The sequence below is a fragment of the Planococcus citri genome, chromosome 3 (assembly GCF_950023065.1).
Source record: "Planococcus citri chromosome 3, ihPlaCitr1.1, whole genome shotgun sequence".
Classification (NCBI taxonomy): Eukaryota; Metazoa; Arthropoda; class Insecta; order Hemiptera; family Pseudococcidae; genus Planococcus; species Planococcus citri.
In genome coordinates, this window is record NC_088679.1 from 1,820,049 (window position 1) to 1,845,802 (window position 25,754).

The 25,754-nt window shown below is 35.7% G+C and overlaps 1 protein-coding gene across 1 annotated transcript; it reads left to right on the top strand.

The window, feature by feature from the left end:
• The first annotated feature begins 1,641 nt into the window (after window positions 1–1,641).
• LOC135838428 (protein cab-1) lies at window positions 1,642–25,754 on the top strand. The gene is made up of 7 exons (XM_065354063.1): window positions 1,642–1,819; window positions 6,814–7,098; window positions 7,237–7,509; window positions 7,661–7,727; window positions 16,345–16,512; window positions 16,607–16,700; window positions 19,830–25,754. The coding sequence occupies exons 1-7, from the start codon at window positions 1,732–1,734 to the stop codon at window positions 19,959–19,961; spliced, it is 1,107 nt and encodes a 368-aa protein (XP_065210135.1). The 5' UTR covers window positions 1,642–1,731; the 3' UTR covers window positions 19,962–25,754.

The following is a 25,754-nucleotide window of genomic DNA, read 5'->3' on the forward strand; positions in this document are numbered from 1 at the left end:
CTGCCCTTATGACATGTCCAAAGTATTTGAGGATTCAACTGAATACCACCACCAACAATCTCCTCTGGACACCAATTTCTCCCAGGACAGACACATTACTCCTCTTTGTCATCCATGGGATCCGAAGCATTCTTCTCCAGCACCACATCTGAAGTGCATCAATTTTTTTCCTGTCTCCTTTGTGTACTGCCCAGGTTTCTGACATGTCGAGAAAAACTGAGAAAAACAGAGCATTCCAGGTGCACAAATCATTTTGCCACTTCAATTCCCTAAATTTCTTGGATTTGAGGCGAGTTGTTCTCAGGTCGATTCACAATCATGATCTTTGTCTTCACTTTATTTATCAGCAAGCCATATTTTGCTCTAATCTCTTTCAGACATTTCAGAAAACTAAATCGATGGCCTATAGTATCAAAACCACATAACTCCATTGGCACTAAGGACCCTGTGCAAAACTGTCTTTATACTGTAGCTCTTCCTATTGGACTTGAAATGCTCAACTAAAAGATAGGTAACATTGGGGGAACACCCCAAGTAACACACCTTTTAGTTGAGCATTTCAAGTCCAATAGGGAGAGCTACATTGTAATGATAGTTTTACACAGGGTCCTTAGTACCAATGGAGTTACACGGTTTTGATACTAGGATGTTGTCATAATTATTTTAGATGCTTGAGGCGATAAGGGCTGTGTCATCAGTGTAGGGAAGATTTGACATCTGTACACCTCTGATTGATACTCCTCCATGCCATTTGCCTGAGGCACCGTCATTGGCGCCTTCTGTTACTACCTGCAGAGTCTCTCAAATTATAAATTCTCCATATAGATTGAACAGGAGCGGGGTAGAATGCAGCTTTATCGTACTCCTCTCTCTGGGTGGAATTTCTCTGATCTCCGACATTGTTTCTCTGTTGATTCGGGCAATTACCATGCTCTCCTTGTATAATTGTTTTATCAGCCGCACTGTGAATTTTTTTTTCAGTTTTGTGTCATAATTTTCAGTTTTTCATCATAAAAATTGATCTGGGGCCTCAAGGAACTGAAATTTTGGGTGCAGTTTTGAAAATGGCTTTGATGTTTTTTTTTAAGGAAGAAGGGGTGGGGCAGTATGTGATTTTAAAAAAAAAATTCGATAGTTGTATGGAATATCTACTCTAAATCTTGAGGAAGCTGCGTAACATATGGATCAAGCATAAATCAGTATGTGAAATGTAGCTTTTTTTTGGAATACGGCCTTGGGACTTTGAAGAAACCTCGTATCATAGGCAGATACTATTGAAATGAAAATTTAGCGTAAAAATTCCACCATTTATACGTACTCGAGTGCAATGTTTTTACACGGTCGTACGTACTACGTACAGTATACTTGTGTACATACATATACATACATAGATACATACTACACAGGACGTTCATAAAATCATAGCTGTATACAGCGTAAAGATTCGTAACGTACATCACACAGTAGGTATAAAAAAGTATACGAGATAGTTAGGCCATGCCATAGGTAGAGAGACTAGAGAGAGGAACGCTGCGAGAAGGCAGGCGAAGAAAAAGGGGTAGTCTGTGCGAGAGCGAGAGGCGCTGGTTTTATGACGAAAGAGCGCGCCATAGTTGAATTTGGTTCGAGTTCGGCCACGTTTTGCTGCATATATTTTTATATTGTAACATATCGATTGAGGTTAGCAGGTGTGTGCTCACGCTCTGCGTCTCATGTTTACGAATTTTTATCATGAATAAGTTGTTAATTATTTTACTATGTATATTTATTTGTTGGTGCAATTTAGTGAATACCTACGCCTTGACCAATCAACGATCGGGTAAGTGTGCGAAAAATTTCTTCAATTTACACGCTGTAAATCGCATTTCGCGCGTCCCTTCTTTCGATTCGCATCGTAGCATACGTATTCGCTATTCGCTATTCGCTACCTTTTACCTAGTCGGACTTATGTAGGGACTTACGCGTTCTATTCTCCTATGTGTTCTCTCACTAGTATTGTTCGTATATACCTAATCGTCCTTCTTAGGGGCTATAATTACCTGTACGTCGTTGACAACTTGTTGACAGCTGTTGTACATTTGATAGCTCTCATCATCGTCGTCGTCGACCGTCGTCGTCGGTGAAATTGATAGCGAATTTAATCATCCGTCAGCACGATTCGCAGCACGTTTAAATACCCATACGGTATATTCTCTAAAACACGTAACATGTTATTGTTGCATTACTCATTCGTTGTTAAATAAACAGAAATATAAACTAAAAAAAAAAAACATAACGATACAGTCATCGTAATTTTCGTGCATTCCCCGGCCCACGACATGTTTCCCGACTGTAGCATATTAGTTTGTGTATTCAATACGGATCCTTTGTGACGAAGTCGAGGTGTTCTTTTCTCAATTTTTAATCGAATATTTATTAAAAAATAATATTAAAATATTAAAAACCAGAAAATTACTATTTCTTATAATGCCATATGTCAGATGACTATGAAAGGATACCTCAAGTTACTTCGGTTTTCTCAACTATATAAAGATTAAATTACGAGTAGCTTTTTCAAGTATGCTTTATCAGCTGCTCAGATTGCTAAAGATTTTTCAAATGGGTTCAAATCGAGCCATTAACGGTTAAATGCCAACAAAATGCCTTATTACGTTGGCTATACGTAGGCGTCACGTCAGTATAAGCGGTTCTCCGAATAAACAGATGGAAAATTTATATAAATTAATCGGCTAGAAATACCTATTCAAGTGATTTGTTTTGCTCGAGATTTATTACATAGTACGTTTGTTGAGTTGATTTGTATGGTTTTTTATGTATATTTTTTTTATGTCACATAAACGTACTTATCATCAGAAGGCAATGGAATAGATAATGTACACGATACAAGAAAGATGTACCGACGCTATATTATGCGTGGGCAGAACGCTTCGTCGTGTAATTTTCCATTTTTTTTTCTCGAGAACGCGTCGTTTTTTTCTCTCTCAATGTATTAGCACATTACACAAGTTGTAGACACACAAAAAAGAAATATGCTTCGTTAATCACGTGGAAAAAAAAACAGTTTCTCGATAGTGAATAGCGAAACAAATGTGAAATGCGATTGTACAATATGTAGGATTCGGGTGGACCACGAAAATCTCAGGTTTGGATCAAATTCACAGAAATGGTACCTTCTGAGTTGAAACTCCATCAGAAAAAATGTGGGCCTCTTAGACCAAAATGAGGTGAAGCAATCTAGTTTCATCCATTTTGGAGCCTTCAGCAGATTATTGGAATTTCTCATTTTGAGGAAATTGGGCATAGAAACAACTAAAGAGAAATTCAGTAGACTGTCTAACCCTTTTGGACCTGAATTTGTCGTCTTTATGGCCATTTCAGTGGATAAGGACCCAAATTTCCAAAATTTGTTTCTCACGGTTTCAATCCAAAATTTTCTGCATTGTTTTTTTTTTGTTTTTTCGAATGAAAATAAAAATTTGTCATCCACAAATGTATCAAGTTTGGAGTAAGCATACCTTATTTTTCACTGCCTAAATCGATTGGTGGTGTTTGAGCAGTTCTAGCGACCAGGTATAGAGACCAGACCTCAGTGAATTTTTTAAAATTTTCTGTTTACAAAAAAAAAAACAAAAAAAAACGTGGAAATGGGATTTGGGGAATTTGGTAAATCCAGGGGTGGTCCTTGAATTCGGTTCTCGTTCAGTTGATACTTATAGTCCGGCATATGACAATAAGAGTAATTGCACCCCCCCCCCGCCGATCCACCGGGACAACTTTTTTCTTAAATGGGGCATCCTAAGGAACATTTTAAATCAAACTTGCCCAAAAAAAAGTTGGCTTTACTTACAAAAATGGCGGCCATTTTGATTGAAAGCTCAGCCGAAATCGCAGATTGTGCGTTTCAACATGAAATTTTTCAAACCTTACAAACGTAGATCGAAAGATCACGCAAAAATTCATCACCTGTCAAAATTTCAAGTGCTTAAGTGCATTTTTCGATTTTTGGTGAATTTTTGAAAATCGAAGATAGACCAAAAATGTGGGGAAAAAATCAAAATTTTACCAAACTGACCAAGAAAGCTGAAATTGGAGATATACCCTATTTTCGACATACCAAATCGATTGGAAACGGTTTCAACCCGTTTTGAGCAGTTCTGGAGCATCCAGCAGATTTTTGAAACTCGAAATTCCCACAAAATTCCATCAAATTGGAGTTGTAAAGCTGAAATTTATTCTAAAAACTAATTTCAATACGCTACGACGTACTGCAGGTAAATTTCAAGTCGTTTTGGAACCTCCAGCGACTCTTTGAAAATTCCTGAAGCCTCCAGCAGATTTTTGAAACTTTAAATTATCACAAAATTTCATCAAATGGAGATGGAAAGCTGAAATTTACTCTACACTCCAATTTGAACACCCTCTGAAGGCGACTTCAGGTGGGTTCAAGTCATTTTAGAGCCTCCAGCGACTTTTTTGAAAATTACTGGAGCCTCCAGTAGATTTTTGAAACTTGAAATTTCCCCAAAATTTCATCAAACTGAGATGGAGAGTCGAAATTCATTCTGCAAACTAATTTTAATACGCTATGAAGTTGACTGCTGGTGGATTTCAAGTCGTTTTGGAGCCTCCAGCGACTTTTTGAAAGGTTGTATGGCGTTTTTTTTTGGAAAATTGAAATTTCCTAAAAGTAGCTGTACGCTTCAAAACCATTTGAAACCATCATGTAGTCTGCGAAGAAAATTTCAGCTTGCCAACTCCATTTGATAAATTAATGTTGCGGGAATTTCAAGTTTCAAAAATGTACTGGAGGCTCCAGTAATTTTCAAAAAAGTCGCTGGAGGCTCTAAAATGACATGAACCCACCTGAAGTCGTCTTCAGAAGGTGATAAAATTGGAGTGTAGAGTAAATTTCAGCTTTCCATCTCCATTCGATGAAATTTTGTGAAATTTTAAAGTTTCAAAAATCTGCTGGGGGCTTCAGGAATTTTCAAAGAGTCGCTGGAGGTTCCAAAACGACTTGAAATTTACCTACAGTACTTCGTAGCGCATTGAAATTAGTTTTTAGAATAAATTTCAGCTTTACAACTCCAATTTGATGGAATTTTGTGGGAATTTCGAGTTTCAAAAATCTGCTGGAGGCTCCAGAAGTGCTCAAAACGGGTTGAAACCGTTTCCAATCGATTTGGCATGTCGAAAATAGGGTATATCCCAAATTTCAGCTTTCTTGGTCAATTTGGTAAAATTTTGATTTTTTCCCTCATTTTTGGCCTAAATTGGATTTTCAAAAATTCACCAAAAATCGAAAAATGTACTTAAGCACTTGAAATTTTGACAGGTGATAAATTTTTTCGTGATCTTTCGATCTACGTTTATAAGGTTTGAAAAATTTCATGCAAATCCTATGTTGAAACGCAAAATCTGCGATTTCGGCTGACTTGTCAATCAAAATGGCCGCCATTTTGTAAGTAAGTCCAACTTTTTTTTGGGCAAGTTTGCTTTAAAATGTTCCTTAGGATGTCCCCTTTAAGAAAAACGTTGTCGCGGATGATCGGCGGGGGGGGGGAGTGCAATTAATCCTATTGTCATATGCCGGACTATTAAAGATGAAACAAAAACTGAAAATGTGTGTTAAAAAAAAAAAAATTAAATAATAAAGTCGTCACACTTTGAATATCAATGGGTTTCCCTTTTTTTGACCCAGGTTTAAAATTTGCCATGGGATACCCCCCTACAACAACAACAAAAAACTTGGTGACATTTTACAATTGAAAAATGCGTTTAAAAAATGATAACACTTTGAAGACCCCGACTTCACCCCCTCCACCATTTTAACTAGAGGTCTGAAATTAGTCATAGGACATCCTTGTACGTATGTATCAAAGTAAACACTTTCGCAGTTTGGTTTGGAAAATGAACCAAGAATCCCATTTACGAAAATGACGAAATGTCTAAACTTTTACTAAATTTTCAACTTTTTTATCCTCAATTCTAACCCTAAAAGTGATCTTGTATTTTGACCACCTCTTATGCATCAGGATGAGGATAAAGAAACTTGAATCGTATCTGTTTATAAGGTCAAAAAAACTGTATTTTTTCGAAAATGACCTCACTTTGATAACCCCTGTGGAGTATAAATTTCTTGAAAATAGCGTAAGAAGACGCGATTCAATTTTTTGTATTCCCCCGAACCATTTTTGACTCCATTTGAGACCGCTTTGAGTTCTCAGCAGGGGCCTCTCTCAAAAATTGGAAAATCGATGAATTTGAGATTTATCGTTTCCTAAAAAAATCAGAATGTCTCGCGGTACGTCTGAAAATTCTTGATGAAAATGTTGACAAATTTGAACAAAAATTGTCGAAAATTCTCTGTCTGAAGACTGCCAGCATTTTGAAAAATTCTATACTAAAAGTCAGTATTCCAAAATTCAATATGTATTTTGTAAGTGGGTATTAATTTTTTCTGGCTGATAGGTAAATAAATTTTTATGAAAATTTCCCTTGAAAAATTTTGCACAGCAGTTTTGCCAATCTTATAAGACTTAATTTTTACAATCCCAAGTGTGGGCGATGGGGAGGGGGGTGAGGTAAAAAATCACTTTTTTCGTGAAAATGACTCAAATTTGAAGCTTTACTGTTCTGTCTTCCTTTGGTCTTTGAGGCACAAATTTTTTTTGGTGGGTTCTTTACTCGAAAGTTACCATCTGTGTGAATTTGGTCCAAATCCGCGATCCTATCATCAGTTTTAACGGTAGGTAAGTGATATAATACTAAAAACTGGAACCCCTGACTCTACATTTATACCACTTTTTGCAGAGCAAGAAGAAAATGAAGAACGCATCGTGGTCAAACAGCTGGCCAAAATGATTCGCAACAGTCAAGAAAATCTAAAAAATCAGAGAGAGAAAGACGACTACGATAGTGAAAAAGCGCAATCCGAAGTAGACGGCACGAACGACGAATATATTCCAGCTTTTAGCGATTCGGAATCGTCATCGTTCGAATACAAAAGCCCGCCTATGGTATTAGCCAACGATGAAGTCGCATCTAACAAACAACCATTCGCAGTTCCACCTACCGACTATAGATATTACGAAAAAGGCGAGTATACCTACTGGAAAATAAGAATAGTTGACTGAGACATTTATGTATAAATTTAAAATCATTTAGTGTGCGAACTGCGAGGTTCGTGTGGGAGTAATTTTCATGTAGGTAATACGTATGTTGTAAAATTTGCAGATTTTTCTGAAGCGGCCGAACCTCTACAAGAGCCACCTTCGGTACCACAACAACAACAGCCTGCGGATACGGCGCCTGTAACCCTTTCGCTATCCAGCACAACAAACAGCAAGAAAGAACCACTCAACGAAACAGAAGAAGAAATTCAAAGGAGAAAACTATACGCTCACTTAACGTTAAATCCGTCTTTCATACCTTACGGTCAAGTGCAGTCACTTCGTCTTCCAGCTGGTGGATATTATTATAATGATAAAAATGGAACGTATTTCCTCGGTATGTTGATTCACCTACCTACCTACTTTATGTTCTGCATTTGTAGGCCTACGAGTTATATCTTTATACCTCGTAATTATGTTTTTGGTCGCTCTTATTTGCCTGTGCATGTGTGTGGTACTGATTTGTACTTTTGTCGTTGTTTTTCCAGCGTTAATATATGGAACTGTGTGCGCAATTTTGGTGATAACGTCCGGAGCAGCGTATGTTTTTTACAGGTAATTAAAACCGAATCGAAAGTGGCGAATTTTCTATTGCTTGGTGTGTCTGGTTTTTCATTTCTTAGTCCTATTTTTTTTTTTTTTTTTTTTTTTTTTTTTTACCAAAAGCCTCATCAGAAAGTCTCAAAATTGATGTCTGATATCGAGAGAAACATATTCTAAAAAATTGATTCTAAAATGAGGGAAAGAATCACTGGCACGATTAATCTGAGCTCGCAAGGACTAGAATTTTATTTGGGCTATTTTGTATGAATTTTCCCAAAACCACGAATTCAGAATTTCACTGAATGTTGCAAGGTGACTCAAACCTACTCCCCCCCCCACACAGTGGACAAAATTTTTAGAAAAATAATTTTTTCAACAGTCTGGAAGTGCAAAAATGCTCAATTCGCCCCTGTTTGAGTCTGCTTCCCAAAGTTATTCCTTTTCGTTATCAGAAATTCGGTGAAAATTTCAGCCCCTCAGCGAAACTTCCATCGCCACACCCCCCTTCCCTAAAAATTGCCAAAAATAATAAAAATGTTCACGTTATAATCCATGGATTTATTTTAAGGTATTTTTATTTAAAAAAGGTTCATCTTGAATTCCCCCCCCCCCCACTGAATTGTGAAAAAGTGGAAGTTTGGACCCTTAAATTTTAGTGCTGAAACAAACTGGAAAAAAGAATTTAAATTTTTTTAAAATCCTGTCCAATTTTATTAGGACTTATCCAATTGATTTCATATTTGTGAGTCTTGGAGAAACGAGCTAACACTGTTTGGGGGACCTATAGGTAGATTTTTTCTTTAAAGGGGCGTTACTTGAAAGAATTCTGGCATAGAAATGGGAAATTTTTTTAAAAAATGGCCGAGTTTCAAATTGACTGATTTTTTCATATTTTTTCCACTGATTGAGGAGAGAGGGAGGACGGACTCCATTCCAAGAGACCAAAAAAATTATTACGTAAAAATGAAATGTTTTTGATGAATAGGATGTTTCCTGTTTTTTAAATTTGTTTTTTCAACTCAGAAGGGAGAGGATTATTTTTCAACTTGAAGGGAGGGGGGGGAATATGTAGTTTATTGCATCATAAAATCCAGCAAGTTTCAGATGGTGGGGGCATAAAAAACTACAAAGTCAAATTTCATGTTTTTGGTCTTCTTTTTAAAACTTTTTTGCTTATTTGTTTTAAAACGAAAAATAATCTCGAGGATGAAAAACATTTTTGCTGTGGAAAAATTCTCGATTTCTCTGGTTTTGTTCGCAATTCCTCTTTATAGGAATGTCTTGTCAAATGAGAATTTGATTTTTTCGAATTAAGTATGCAAGTTTACTCTTAAATGATGAAAACAAAATGAAATAGGTTGAATTTATTTTAAATTCACAGTCTTGAATAATTTTAAATTCCGAGATTTTTATCGGAAATTCTGAAACTCCGGAGATAGGCTGTAGCAGGCTTACAGAAATGAAAACTTTGAAAAGTAGGTAGGTATTACGTAGTTATTGTCACCCATTTACATATTGATTGAGGTATTAGTTGCCACAGTTCTTCGCAGGTACATATAAAACGCTATTAATAGGTTTTTAAAGAGGATTTTAAATTGCAAAAATGACGAAAACCGCCATATAATACCCTGGTCTTCTTCGCGCTGCAATTTTAATTCGCCGAGCTTTTCGAGCATCGATAAACATTCTCTCATCGATATCGCGAAATTCATGGGAATTGTGCAACACGCGTTGTGTTTGAAAAGCTCCGCAAATAATGAAAAAAAAATTAATGCACCTCGTCGCGGAAAAATCGTTTTTTATTTTCCCGCAACACTCTCGCGACTTGATTTAAATTATACGTACAGTCGTGATATTTGGTTGGAAAAAAAGATTATTTTTTTTACAGCGGAGGAAGGGGTAAAGGGGTGAAAATGGTAATAGACAAATACCTACATCGCGAATTAGCCGACTTATTCAGTGAGTTCCTGGTAACCTTACTTACTCGTCGCTACTCGCTACCTACCTAAACTCGATAAATGGCTTATTTATTGATAACATTTAAATAAGAATATCCGAAAGTAATGAATATGTAAATTAGGCTGCTATACAAGTACGAATAATTCATTCGCCTATTTGAATAACTGACAGAAAATGTTGGTTATCAATTCGTTTAATTCACATGCAGGTAGCCTATTACACTTTAGTATTCCTATAAGTATTATAGTTATATGCTAGGTACTTTTACCGTTGTTTGGCATTTTTTTATAGCAAGTAGGTACCTATCCAAACTCACTCCTGGTTTGTGAATGGGCAAAATCAATTAATTGTCTAAAATCGTTAATTTTTCAATTCGGTTTTCTTTCAATTTTCGAGCAGTTTTAAAATCAAGATTCATCATTAACAGGGACAAAACGGAGGGGGGGGGGTTTAGGGACTGCAGTTTGAAATTTTTGAAAAGCATTTATAAATCCAGAAAAATCAATTTCTCATGTCAAAAATTACGTTCCTTAAACTTTTTGAATTAAAAAAAATTCCAAAAATTCCAATGCTTGAAATTTCTGAAAAAAGTATGCCCAGATCTGAAAAGTATTAAATTTAGAAAAATCAATTTTACTCATCAAAAAATATTGTTTGTTGGAGTTGGAAAATTTTAAAAACTTTCGCCCTCCCTCTATCGTTTTTCTGTTTGAAATTGGAAATTTTTGAGAAGTTTTCATTCAAATCTGAAATATAAAATTTTTAAATGTCACTTCTAAAAAAAATGAGAAATTTACTGTTCTAGAATAATTGAACAAAAAAAAGCTGAAATTTGGTTTGCATCATATTTTTTTCTCTTATAGGGTCAACATGCCTAGCTTAACATGAAAAAAAAAACGCAATCTAAATCTAAAATTCCCTTCCCCGGCTAGTACCTGAGGAATCTAACTGCATCATTGTCAAGTGTCCCATTTAGTTTTCCAGGATTGATTTTTCCTGATAAGTGATAATTCACACTCTAATAAGTGCCTGTCAGTCTGAACATCGCCTCATTCACGCAGATCATCATCAGCCAACTGCCATCTATGAAGGCTGTACTTAGATCATGTGACTCCACTCCTCAATCTGTTGAGTGTTTTCCACAGTCCATATTTCAGATACTTAATTATTCTCCACTTGGTAGGGCTTCCTGTCTGGCTCTTCCCTCAGCACCTGCATTCCATATGCGACATCTATCTGTGGGGGGGGGGGGTATCTCTTAGTTCTTCAACTGTTTTCATGAACCTGTGCCTTGATCTGAGGCGGGTTTCTGCCAGTTCTTTATATCCATACATAGGATGCAGCGGATTTTTTAGCATCTTTGACTTCTCTGTCATGGATGCAACTTCACCTCTGACTTCTGGTGGGGCAATTCCACTCAACTCATACAGATTATTCAATGGTGCTGGGCGTAAGCACCCTATCACCAATCTACATGCTTGGGTTAAGGGAATGTCAACTTTACTTGCATGTGCTGAATGACTCCAAACAGGGCAGGCATACTCTCCCACCGAATAGTACAGTGCCAGCGCAGATATTCTCATAACTTGGGGCTTAGCTCCCCAACTGCTGCGGGCTAGTATGCAAATTATATTTGTTCTTGCTGCAACTTTCATTTTAGTTGCTGCACAGTGCTTTTTGTAGGTTAAGGACCTATCTAGGGTTACACCTAGGTATTTGGGGTTATCTGCATGTTTCAGATCTATTTCACCCCATCAAATCGTCGGTTTCCAATACAAGGGTTCTATGTCCATGTTTTTTCCCCCCAGGTTTTAAACGTTTTGGGTATGGTTATAGTAGGTCTTTAAGTAGGTACTCATCAAAAAAAAATGTTAGTTTGTCAAACCACTTTTTTTTTTGATGAGTACCTACTTTGAGACCTAATATAACCGTACCCAAAACCTTTAAAACCTGGGGGGAACGTGGACATAGAGCCCTTGTATTGGAAACTGACGAAATATCCAATTGTCGCTTTTCTTCCTCATTTCTGAGATGAAAAGAGCATGGTTTTTGTCTTTGTTAGATTTGATTTGAGGTGGTTATCTTTATAGTATGTGTCCAGTTCCTCTATAGCTTGATTTAGTGTGTCTTCCACCTCCACAAACATTATGTTGGACAGTTAGTTCAAGATCATCTGCATATAGAAAGCGGTCAGTATCTGGCCCAATTAGTTGGTCATTGGTGTAAATGTTGAAGAGAATTGGTGACAAAACACTGCCCTGGGGCAATCCATTCTTTTGCCACCTCCAGGTGCTGTTTTTACCATTGAGTGTCACATAAAATCTATCATCTTTCATCAACATAGTGACTATCTGTGTAAATTTAAAATCCTTTGTAAGTTGATACACCTTTTACTGGAGTAGTTGGTGGCACACTGTGTCAAAAGCTGCTGTGAGGTCGACAAACACTACTCTAGTGACTTTCTTCTTTTCAAACCCATCATACATACAATTCAAAATTACTCTTTCAAATCGCCATAGTCTTGGTATTCTTGAAGTTTGTATACAGGCATTACATATGAGGGACAGTCAAAAAGTAAGGTTCCACACTTCTGGTATTTGTGTAAAAAATGAACAAAAAGTTGAAAAATGGTGTTAGCCTAGGCAAAATGCAATTTGACCCGGACATAATGGGGATCAAAGGTTTTTTTGGTGAATATTGTCTTGGATGGTGTGGTGAACAACATACTAAAAGCCCCCGCCCCTAACCCTCGAGCTAACCCCACTACAGTGGATCAAAGCGCCCCAAAATCAGTTTTTTGACAAAAAATTCTGAAATGTCAACTTCTGAGTAAGATGAGCACTGATTATTTAATCTCCTCTCAAATACCTATCAAATGAGCTATCAACCAACTCCCTAGCCCCAAGGGTGGTGGCGCTACGACCCCTAAAAGTGATGTGATTTCAATAAGTTCACATTTCATGACTTTGGGACTTGGAACCTGTTCTAATCGATCAAATAAAGTCAAACTTGGGAAATGAGATTCTTTTGAGACATAAAGTCGACCCCTAGTGTGGGGAGGGTCAAATTCGAAAATTATGGAAACGTCATTTTTTTGGAGGGGCATAATATGGCCCCAAATGGATGAAAATGGTCCAAAATTGTATCATTGGTCAGTACTCCCATTGTGATCAACATATCCAAATTTCAGCTTCCTAGGTCATCCCCGCCCCATTTAAGGCGGAATTAAGGTAAAAAAAAACCTCATTTTACCCCTATTTTCGGTTTTTTCCTCCTTAAAAGAAGTGGGGATGACCTAGGAAGCTGAAATTTGGATATGTTGATCACAATGGGAGTACTGACCAATGATACAATTTTGGACCATTATCATCCATTTGGAACCATATTATGCCCCTCCAAAAAAATGACCTTTCCATAATTTTCGAATTTGAACCTCCCCACCCTAGGGGTCGACTTTATGTCCCAAAATAATCTCATTTCCCAAGTTTGACTTTATTTGATCGATTAGAACAGGTTCCAAGTCCCAAAGTCATGAAATGTGAACTTATTGAAATCACATCACTTTGAGAGGTCGTAGTGCCATCCCCCTTGGGGCTAGGGAGTTAGTTGATAGCTCATTTGATAGGTATTTGAGAGGAGATTAAATAATCAGTGCTCATTTTACTCAGAAGTTGACATTTCAGAATTTTTTGTCAAAAAACTGATTTTGAGGGGCTTTGATCCACTGTGGGGGGATTAGCTCTAGGGGTAGGGGCGGGGGCTTTTAGTATGTTGTTCACCACACCATCCTAGACAATATCCGCAAAAAAAAACTTTGATCCCAATTATGTCTGGGTTCACCCATTTTTTCCCGCTATTATTCTCTGAACTTTCTGGATCATTTTGATATAATCGTCTTTAAGATTTGAGCCCTTGTCACTTTGAAAATCAGCTTTGCAATGGTCCTTGCTAAAATGTCCGTCCAACTTCTTAAATGTTTATTGAACTCGTTTGTCTGCTTCATTCTCGTCACATTGGTATTTTTAGCCAACAAAATTTGTTTTTCAGATGAGAAATAAAGTGCACCTGGCCACCTGGTGCATGATCGAAGCGGTGCGGAGTGATGGAGCATGGCTGACATTTTGAATTTGTAGATTACAGCGTTAGTGATGTCATTAGAGGTTTTCAAAGTCTCCAGAGCTTTTATAGACAAATTCAAATTGTCAGTAATACTCCATCACCCCTCACTGCTCTGATCATGCACCAGATGGTCGGGTACACTTTTATTTCTCATCTGAAAACAAATTTTCCAGCAAAAAATGTCAAGGTGACGAGAATGATGCTGAAAAACGAGTTCAATCAACATTTAAGAAGTTGGACGGACATTTTTTCGAGGACTATCATTGTGAAGCTGATTTTCAAAGTGACAAGGGCTCAAATCATAAAGATGATTATATCAAAATGATCTAGAATGTTTAGAGAATCAAACCATTTTTCAACTTTTCATTTCTGTTCATTTTTTATTAAACAAATGCCTGGGGTGGGAACCTTACTTTTTGACCATCCCACGTACTTTTTGGATCCAATTTATTGCCTTTGGTCCGAAGTGTTTGATCTGTTCAGTATACATGTTATTCACACCGACAGCCTTCCAATTTTTGGACAATTTGATTGCAGACTTTACTTCTTTGTTGGTAATTGGTGTGACAAAGTTATTCACTTCCACATCCATGCATCTTTCCACTTTCATTCGGCTGCTTTTACTATCAGTCTTGCCATTCAGGATGAGTAGTTGATGGGCTACTTGGTTAGCTCTAACCTAGGTGAAATTACTGTGCTGGGTCTTACCTCTTTCAAGTCTCTTTTATTTTTAACCTCGCTAGTCGACTTGTTAAGGTTTTCTGTAGTTATTGAGCCTCTAACTGATTTTTGAATTCTCCAGTCCTTGAAAAAAAAAATTATAAATAGGTTCAAACTGAAATTCAGAACTAATTCAGAACCTATAAATATCTCGAATTTACCACTCTGGCGGCCCAAAATATCCAAATTTGAGCATTTTTCGATTAAACGTTCGCGAATGATGAATTTTTCATCTTTTCAAAAATAACCAGAAAATGAAATTTTGAATTTTGACTGCAGACACAAACTAATTTTGAAAATATGTGCTGGAGTCCGTCAAAACGGTCACAAGTATGATGAATTTGAGTTTATAAGGGCAGAATTTCATTTTGATCCTATTTATCGCATTTCTGTTTGAAAATTCTGAATGCGATTCTAATTGAAATTTTAGAATATTCATATCGTCATTTGAATTTTTTTTACCAATCTACGCAATTTTTTAAACATTTAAAAAAACTTAAATCCTGGGAAGGTCGTTAATTTTTTTGTTCATCTTGTCGTTAGAATCACTTTTTCTGTTGTGCCAATATAATTCTCGTACCTACGTATTCCTCATTTTGAAGCTGTTTTGAAAAAGAAGAATGTCGCAGGAACCTCGAAGGGGGAAGAGGGCACTTGCACTATTTCCAATCATTCTGAATTTCAACACCTCGGCTAAAATTGGAAATTTTCTGCGAATATTTTCCAATTTATCACGAACGAAACGACTCAATTTGATCAACTTTAATATGTCGAGCGGGCTCGCGAAAAGCTCCCTCGCTAACCATATTTCAGCCCAGACGACATTATGCAATTGCGCGTCTATTCAGCTCGATGATTGTTTTTTCCAATTTGTACGCCTGATAAAAGTGAGCGAGAAAAAAAAAAGGGTAAGAAATTTATCGAATGCCTGACTCGAAGTGCTCTCTCATATAGGTATATAGGTAATAGGTATATCGATATGGGGGGAGGGGGGATGTATCGGAGTACGTCTTGAAATTAAAACCGAATACCTATATAGCTTGCGCATCGACAGTACTACACACAATTACGAGGTTTCGACAGTTTTGAAAATTTGCTCGCCTCTCAATGTTTTAGGGACATTCTTGAAATTTTCTCGCGTAATATTATCGTCGGCGAGTTCTTTTTATTAAATTATCGTAATAAATATGCCCTTGAAAGGCTTCACTAATGGAGTGCTACCACAATATAAGAGTGCAGCGCCGAACAGGAAAGGCAAATCATTCGCGATAAACGCGTATGAAACGACCTTTTTATCATTTCCATCGACACTTTCGTATTGCTCAGTCAGCATTTAAATCACTTCTTATACGCACTATTCGAGTCAGAAATATGCATCAGGCTATCGTCGTTCAAGTGTAATTGTGCAGTAATTCGTGATTCTTGATGAATGAAAATTCAAAAATGTTAACGAATTTAGTTAAAAGTTTTAATAATTTGAAATTGAATATCGACTCTTTGACTGGGAATCTGTGAGTTGCAATTATGTATTTTTATCGCTTATATACATAAAAAGGTGCTTATGTTTTTCTTATTTTTATTGTTTTTTTTTTTTTTTTTTTTTTGTAATTTGAGAGTAGGAAGTTTTGCTTTGATTTTATTCGGAGCGGGAAACTCGATTTTTTTTTCAAATTCTCAGAAGTAAATTAGGGGACAGAGAGTAGAATATGATGTTGGCTTACCCTTGACCAGCTAAAAACCGCCACACCTCTTGTAATTTACTCGTATTTAATGCTTTATTCGAATCTTTGCGAAAGACATATCGGCTCAAAACATAATTTTCTTTTGATAGAAAACTTCGAAAAAACGTTAAAGATGCCGAAGATGTAGATTATCCAGCATACGGAGTAACAGGACCAAGTAAAGATGCGCCTGCTCCAACTGGTGACAGACATTTAGCACATTCCGCTCAAATGTACCATTATCAACATCAAAAGCAGCAAATTATCGCTATGGAGAAGTAAGCGATTATTTTTCAATTTCCTCCCCCCCCCCATCTTCTATACGTGCAAAGAAGAAATCACTAAGTAAATATCTGGTTGAATTATTTTCAGAAATTCATCGCCTCATAAAATACGTAAAGGAACAGAATCTGGAAGTGAAGAAGACGACATGACTGTGTACGAGTGTCCCGGATTAGCTCCTGTGGTAAGTGATTTTTTTCGACATTTTCTTGCATCGTTTGGTTCGGTATACTTCCTTAATCTGACGCGCGGTGACATGGTGGATTTGCACGAGGATATAGTGCTAATCACTAGGCACGAAAATATTTCTCGAAATGGCGAATAAAGTACAAAAGTCATCGGTGAAAACTTTATTCTAAATCATCGCGAAAAAACATATTTGAAATCACGAAGTGTCGCAGAAAAATTCGGCACAAAATTAAAAAATAAAATTCCTAATATTCACTCAAAATAATCAAAAAAAAAATCGTTCAGGATTACTGCAAACAAAGTCGTCATTTGAAATCATAAAAAAATTGTACACAAAAAAATTAAAATTACAAATTACTTACCCCAAAGAATGCAGGTAAGTAAGTGTAAATCGTTGCAAAAAGTTCATTCAAAATTATTATGTTTTTGTCTATTTTTCTAGATTTTTCTAAATTGACAATAATGACCAAAAAACTGATGCAATTGAGTTCCAAAATATCCTTCCAATTTCAAAAATGATATCTTTCAATGACCTAGGTAATTAAAGCGAATTATTTGAAAATGAAAAATTTTCAAAATACGAATTTACCTAAAAATTAACGATTTGCAAATTTTCAATCACACTGGAACTGGACCATTTCTCCCAAAACAGGTTGGGTAGAGACTGAAACGAAAAAAAAAACATATTTTTCAAAAATACCTATTTTTTGAGCAAACATGTCTCTCTTCCAGGGCCACCTCCGAAGGTAAAAAATTTTCTGAGTAGCTTTCAACTCCAAATTAAGGTCATCATCATTGAACTTTGACCCGGTGAGCTGTTCAGCCCGACTGGAAAAATGTAGAAGAATTGCTCGCCAATGTATCATCAAGTCTTTTCTGGAGAGTACTCTTTGACTTTTCAAGGAGACTGTTCATCAGGCATTCTGTCAACCTGTTTTCGCCATTTCTTTCTGTAATCTTTCACTCGTCTAATGATTAGCTCTGCTCCTAGCTCCTTCAGGATGTCTTCGTTCCTTTAACTATCTCGTCTAGTACGAGTATATCCTGCTATGGCTCAATGTCTTCGTTTCTTTTCCTATCTCGTCTAGTATATCCTGCTGTGGCTCGCATGAATCTCATTTCCACTGCGGTTACTCTGCTTTTTATATTCTTTCTCATTGTCCATGTTTCACTTCCATACAGCAGCATTGGTCTTGCCAGCGTATTGTAGATTCATATTCGAGTTTTGGCTCTGACTTTTCTTGGAGGTATGGCTCGGTTTATAGCTCCGCTTACTCTCAGGAATTTACTGATCTTAAGTTGTGCGTCAACTTCTCCTTCATATGACAGCTCACATCCGAGATATTTAAAGCTTTTTACTTGTTCCACTGGCAGCCCATTTACAACAATTTTACTGTGTATTGGCTCTTTCCCCTCCAAGGCCATCACCTTTGTTTTTGACGACGAGATTCTCATTCCGTACTTAACAGCTACTTTCTGAAGGTTGTACATTGCTCTCTGCAAGTCATATTTGTTGTCAGCAAAGACCTCCTGATCATCAGCAAACAGCAAGGATTGAGATGGGTGTCGTTGATGTCTAGCCCTTTTGGCTTGGTTTTCAGCCATTCTTTAATCATGTCATCAATGTAGATGTTGAACAGACTACTTGACATTGGGCATCCCTGTCTTACTCCTCTTCCTATCTTCTTTGCTTCCGACATGTTTCCAGATCTTACTCTTATTCGTTACCTTAATGCCAAATCTGAGTATGGTCATCCAAAAAAAAATTGTCGTTTTGTGTCACTGATAAGACTCTGGGAAGCTCTGAATTGAAAAATTTGCATCTGAGTACAGTTAAAATGCACCACCAAAGATGCACAAAGCTGACCAATGTTCAATCAGAACTCAACGAACCCTTCCGAGCATATCCGAACCTTATCAGTGATGTGTAAAATCATATCTACTTTTTTTGTATGGACATACTCGGATTTGTCATTAAGGTAATGCATTGCATTATCCAAGTATATTTCTTCAATTAGGTGTACTATTTGTTCATTCACTTTGATTTTCCTCAGGATTTCAAGCAACTTCTTCCTTCATACTCAATCACACGCCTTCTCCAGATCAACAAAGCACATGTGGGTCTCTAAGTTATATTCTCTTCTCTTCTCCATCAGCAGCTTTGTTGCATATACTCCATCTATGCATGATCTTCCCTTTCAAAATCCATTTTGACATTCCAATATTATTGGCTCCACATGGCTCTCGATTCTTCTCACTAGCATCTTTGCAAGTATTTTGTAAGCAGCATTTAGTAGGCTAATTCCACGGTAGTTTCCTGGGTCATTTCGATCTCCTTTTTTGAAAATGGGTATTACAATTGCAGTGCAGAAGTTTTTTAGTATGGTTGCACCTAATAGTATTTTATTGTAGAAAGTTAGCAGTCTCTTCTTAATGGTTATTGTGGCATTCTGGAATAAGTCTGTTGGTAATTTATCACTGACTGGGGCTTTTCCATTTCTGGAGCTTTTCAAGGCTCCATCTAGCTCTTCCTAAGAGAATGGCTCATACTTGTTCTCCTCATGGTTTTGCCACTTCAATTTCATTGCCGGGATCACTCCATAGGTTTGCATAGTATTCGACCATTTTTTCACAGTCTGGTGGGGAGCAATGTTGGCTCTGTGTACCTCATCTTCCGATATTCTTTTGATTATTTTGTACACTTTTGGTTTCAGTTTATATGTGCCCCTCTCCATGTTTGCCACAAACCTTTCGTATTGTTCCTGTTGTTTTTCTCTTATCATCTTTTTTGTCTTGCGGCACTGTTCTTTGTAGCTTCCTTTGTCTTGTTCGTTCTTTGAACTCATCCACTTCCGGAAAAGGTTTTGTTTCCTCTTCACTTCTCTTGATAGTTTGTTGTTCCAGATTTTCAGCCTTTTTGTGGTTTTGTCTACTTGATCTTTATCCTAGTGCCTCCTCTACATAATTTGGTCGAAATCCTCCATTCTTCTCAGTGACAATTCGAGCTACATGTTGATATGTACTATGCTCGTATAAATCCACCATGTCACCACTGCAAATGGGTTAGGTTTAGGTTCGCTAACAATTAATATTCGTTATTACTTAACGTGATTTTTTTTTCCAGACCGGAGAAATGGAAGTAAAAAATCCCATGTTCCAAGACGAGGAAGAAGTGAAAATATCTACAACGGCTGCTAAAGAATCGACCAATCAAAAACAAACGTCGAATTTAGAAGTGCGAAAATCATCTAAATAATTTCTCAACGTGCATCTTCCATCGCAGGCGAAACTCCAGCACGTTTTTGAAATTAAATTTTGTTTTTGACTACTTTTTTTCGCGTGACATTTTGCCGCTGCTAAAACAAAAAAAAAATGAAAAAAATGAAAAAAAAAATATGAAAGCGACAAACACAAGTGAGATCAGTATGAAAAAAAAACATCTACGTACCAAAGGACCATAATGTATTAAGAAACGATACTTCAGTGAGCTGAATTTTACATTTAAATAGGTAGGTAGTTAGGTAATTATTATTCGTATTTTGGAGGAGAGGTTAAATCAAAACAGAATATACGTATACCTTATACCTACCGAATCTATATTTTATAATATGCCGTTCGTTTTGTTGTAACTTTACGCATTTATACCTATGTTTAAAAGTATTTTTTTATATAAGGATTATCGTATAATCTTGCATTAACATCTTATATATACTGTCGAGGTAATTACCATTTTTTTAAAAAGTACCTACAATTATTTTATTTTTTTGTTAAATAGAAACGTATAAAATGATTGTGTTTACTATACGATTGGAAAGAACTAACCGTTGTCGGTATATGTACTGATTAATGCGTTGTTCCTTTTTCGTTACTCAATATTTTTTCTTTATGTTTTTTTTTCTCTCTCTCTCTCTCCGTTACCCACGTTCAGTGCAAAGTTACCAGTCTGTATACGTACAAATACCTCTAGTTACAATGCTTACCTATCTTTCTAGTTTGTAATTCTTTTTCTCTTCCATGTACCTACTTATTGGGGGTTTTCCATTTTAATGTACCTACTCTTTTAACCGGTTTTTAGATTTTTATTTCCACTCATTAATGCTACTTTTGCAAATGACCGTAACGTCCATAAACTATTTTACCTACCTATGTTGTTGTTACGATTCAATTTCGATTTTTTCCCTTAAAGTAGGATACTTTGAGTAGGTTATTTTTTGTAGTGGGAAATTTTTGGCACAAATGATTGTATTTTTATTCATTAATGCGTGATTTTAATCATTTTTACCTATGGTATTAGGTACATGAGGCGAATGAAGTCGCACAATAAGAGTATAGATGTGGAGGTGTTGTATTATTTCTTGCACAGTTCATTTTTGCCATCCCATGCAAGATTTCTAGTACAGCGGAAATCGCTTATAATGAGATCGGTTAGTACGAGATTTCGGATACAACGAGCAAAATGCTTGGTCCCGAGCACAACACCATTCAAACATGTACAATATGGTACCTACCTGTTAGAACGAGCTCATTTATAACGAGGAATCCGGATAATACGAGCTGAAATTCTTGAAATTTGGTTCGTTTTATTGTTTTTTCTTTCGCTTATAACGAGTGTTCATGCAGAAAACATTCTTTAGATCCCAAATTTCAGCTTCGTAGATTAATTTGGTAAAATTTTGAAATTCATGACAGATTTTGTGGCATTTTTTGAAAAACAGAACTTTCTAAAAAGCTGTTGGAGGCTCTAGAACTGCTCAAAAACGATTCAAAACTGTTTCCAATCGATTTAACAAGTCAAAAATAGTAGTAACATTGACAATTTTTTTTTGCTACATGTGTTACAAGCATCATTTATAACGAGAAGATCTTTATATCCGGTTATTACAAGATACTTGTTATAAATGCAAAACCTTTTAGTACGAGAGACCGGATACAACGAGCGAAATTTCCGGTCCCTTGAATCTCGTTGTAAGCGATTTCCACTGTAATTGTAATGAGGGAATTGAAAATTTATTGGACCATTCGTTGTACTTTTCATCGCACCAAAGTTGTTTTTTAAAAAAAAATCGATTTCTGCGTGAAATTGATTTTTTGGTATTTTTTTTTTCATAATGGATGACGGTCATCTCAAACTCTTCAGATCCTGAATACTATTTTTTCAAAGTCTAAAAGATCAAATCAATTAGGTAAATATTAGATGTTTATCAATTTATATTAAAAAGCAGTGTTGCCAATTCCAAAAATTTATCGTATAGTTTTCCAAGGTTTTCTAAAAAAATATATATATTTCATTAGACTGAACATGACTGAAAATTCCAAAAAAATTTCAACTTTGCGAGATCAGATCTCGAAAACATGGACATTGAAAAAATCAATTTCTTCGAAATCTGGGTCTCGAAAAATCAAGGTTGGTACGACGAATGTTTTGAGAATGGGGGGTTTTCAAAAGCGGGCCATTGAAAGTCGAGGTTTTAAAAATTAGGGTCCTAAAAAATCAAGGTTCTCGAAAATGTGACCTGTGAAAAACAAGATCTTGAAAATCATGGTCTCGATATCGAGGTTTTGAAAATCACGGTTTTAAGAATCGGTGTCTTGAAAGTTGAGGTCTTGAAAAAAATTAGGGTCCTAAAATTCCAAGGGTCTTGAAAATAAAAACTGATCGAGATTAATGAAATTTGAAAAAATCAGAGTTTTGGAAATCAAGGTTCGAATCTCACAAATTATTAGGGTCCTAAAAATCAATCTTCTTGAAAATGTAGGTTCTAAAAATCAGAATTTTCAAAATCATGTCTCGATTTCAGGGTCTTATAAAAATAAAAAAAAGTAATCGAGATCCTTACAAACTGGAAAAATTAAATCCGAGTCGTGGAAACAAATTGGTTTTGTGATCAGGATCTTAAAAATCAGAGTTTTGTGAAAACCAAGGTTTTGAGAATCGGTGTGTGCAAAAGCTAGATCTTGAAAAATCGGGGTAGAAAAAATCGGTGACTTAAAATTTTAAGAATCCAAGGTCCTGAAAAAAAATTTGGGTCATGAAAATGAAAATTAATCAAGATTCTTGAAAGTTGAAGAGGTCAGTCGAGTCTTGGAAATCAAGGTTCGGCGAATCAGGACCTCAAAAATCAGGGTGTTAAAAATCAAGTTTCATGTGGGTTCTGAAAATCACGATCTTCAAAATCATGTCCCAATTCCAGGCTCTTAATAAAATGAAATATAGGTAGTCAAGCTTGGAAACCATGGTTTTGTGATCAGAATCTTAAAAATCAATATGTATTTTGAAAATCGGTATCTAGAAAAGCGAGATCTTGGAAAATTGGTTTATTAAAAATCAGGAGATTGAAAAATCAGGATCTTGAAAATTAGGGCCATGAAAATCGAAATTTTAGAAATCGCAGTCCTAAGTATCGATATTGCGATTTTAAAAATTATAAATAATCAAGTTTCTTGAATGTTGAAAAAAAAATCCGAGTGTTGGAAATCTAGTTTCTACCAATCAGGATTACAGAAATCAGACTATTGAAAATCAAGGTTTTGAGAATCAGTGTGCTGAGAACGGATATGGCTTTTAAAATCAGGGGTTTCAATTTTGAATAGTTGAGATCTTAAAAATCAAAGAAAAAAAGCTTGAAATTCCCTCACAAACAACACCCAAGACGAAAAAATTCCCAATAATTCAAAAAAAACCAAAAAAAAATCGACGAATTATCTCAAGAATTTTTTTTGGGTGGGGTGAGAAAGGTTATAAATGCAGCAAAACGGAGTTGAAAATGATCATGATGTAATCTAAAAACTCTTAAATTTTTAAAAACTGAGCCTTGATGAGAAGTGTGATGAAATGGTCCAATCTCGAGTTGAAAATTAATATTGGGAACTCGATGTTCTAGTTTTTTTGAGCTCATCAAAAATTTCAAATTGAAATTGAATTTTTTGGATTCCCACCTTAAAAAACACAAAGGTTTCAAGCTATGATGGGGTACAGATGTCAAATATTTTTCCTGGCGATACAACAACCAAAAGTACACAAGTGTAAGTGAAACTGCAGACCTTGAAAATCTGAAGGGGTGAAAATACGAATTTTTTAAATATTTCAGATCTGATTGGACTACATATTTCAAAAAAAAAAAAAAAAAATCAAGGAGCATGGAAATTAAATTTTTTATGATAGGTACTTCAAAAATTCAATAATCATATTACTCGATTTGTCTGTTTTCCCCTTAGCTTTATCTCTAACTTAAACTTACCTACGTGCAATTTGGGTTGCCTTATTCGTCGGAAAAATATTCGATACCTATGCCAGAACATCCGGTACATTATGTACCTATATGCAGATGTGCATTAGTGTGTTTTGTTCATTTCCAGTTGATCTGAAAATAGGTTGTACAAATTGCGATGTTTTTTGATAAGTTGGATTTTTAATCGTCATATTATTATTGCGAATAAGCGACCGATTTTGTAATTTTTGAGCTTATTTTTAATGAAAAAAAAAAAAAAAAACTGTCGAATCGAACGCAGCGTGTGATAGATAATCATTGTTAGATGTACAAAGTTGGAATAGTACAAGTAGTAATTAGTTCGAGCTAGCGCGATAAAAATTTTTTTGTACATGCTACGACAATAATGGCAGTACAACATTAAAAATACCCATTAAGCAACAATTTTTCAATAATTATGCCTATATTCGCAAATATACATGCATACATACACTAAACGAAACTTTTTAAAAGTGTTTGAGTCCTTACAATATTTACATAAATTTCATGCTGTACAGTGCAAACCTGTGTATGAATTATTCCATTAGATAGGTACTCTATGCAAATAAGTGTAGGTAGTAGGTAAAGGTATAGTGTGGAAGCCTACTCTTACGTACCACGTACCAAAATGCTTAAATTATTATTTTAACCATGTATTTTGTTATTTTATTATCAGTCAATTGTGGTCTAATATTCGTTTGTTTTCTCCTTTTATTCTCAGTTTTTTTCCATCGATGTTTTCTTCCCTTTTTTCCCCCTTTTTTTTTGTTTTGGTTTTTGTTACGAAGTGTACCGTGTAGGTACCTATTCTTACGCACTTATTTATGTACCTATTTCAGATGAACTCTGTATATACCTATACGTTTATCATTGTTTTCCCTGTTTTTTTTTTTCAAACGTGTGCGTACTCACCTCTCGTGCATTTTCTGATTTTTGAAAATCTGCGTTTTCAAGTACCTACTATACCTACAATTTACCTTTTTATCAGTTTGTCCGAAGATTAATCTAGCGGTAATTTTTTATGTAGCATCTCAGGTTAGAAACTAAAAAGAATTAGTTTTTCGTTTTTATTTATTTTACGCAAAATTATTCGCGATCATGGTTTTCTGTTTTTAAAATCGCATCCATCTTTTCGGATTGAACTTTTGTACTTGCCACATACTTATATTACGTGTGTGTAAACTTTTTTCTTACATTTTTCCTATTAAATTTTCTATTATGTAAAATACGTCGTGTAAGTAAGTAAAACAAAATATACCTATCTCCCTTGTGAAATTTAATACCTACCAAATTAAAATACCTACAATCTGGAATTATTTCTAACGCGTCTTACTCGCAGAGTTACCAAATTATCTGCTTATACGTTGACGATATGATATTTCCAATGGTTTGATTTTTTCGCCTATCTACTTATGTACTGTCCTTGTTATACGGTTTTAGATCAAAAACCATTCGTTAAGAAAAATGAAAAAATTTACCTACCTACATCGTCCGTAGGTCGACTTACAAATCAACTCTGAACACGGTATATTTTAAATTTCGTAAAGTGAAATTACCCAACAACTAATGGTAATTTTTTAATAATTGATAAAAGTATTGGTTAACCTATTATACCTAGGTATAGGCTTACCTATCCTATGTAAGTAAATGTATATAACTAAATATATATACTTTTACATTTACCCATATTCATATCATCGAAAGTGGCGAAATACATACCTGCGTATTGTAATAATCAAATACCTATTGAGTAACGTGTAATTACCGTTCTTTTGTATAAATATATTTTTTTGGTGTTTTGA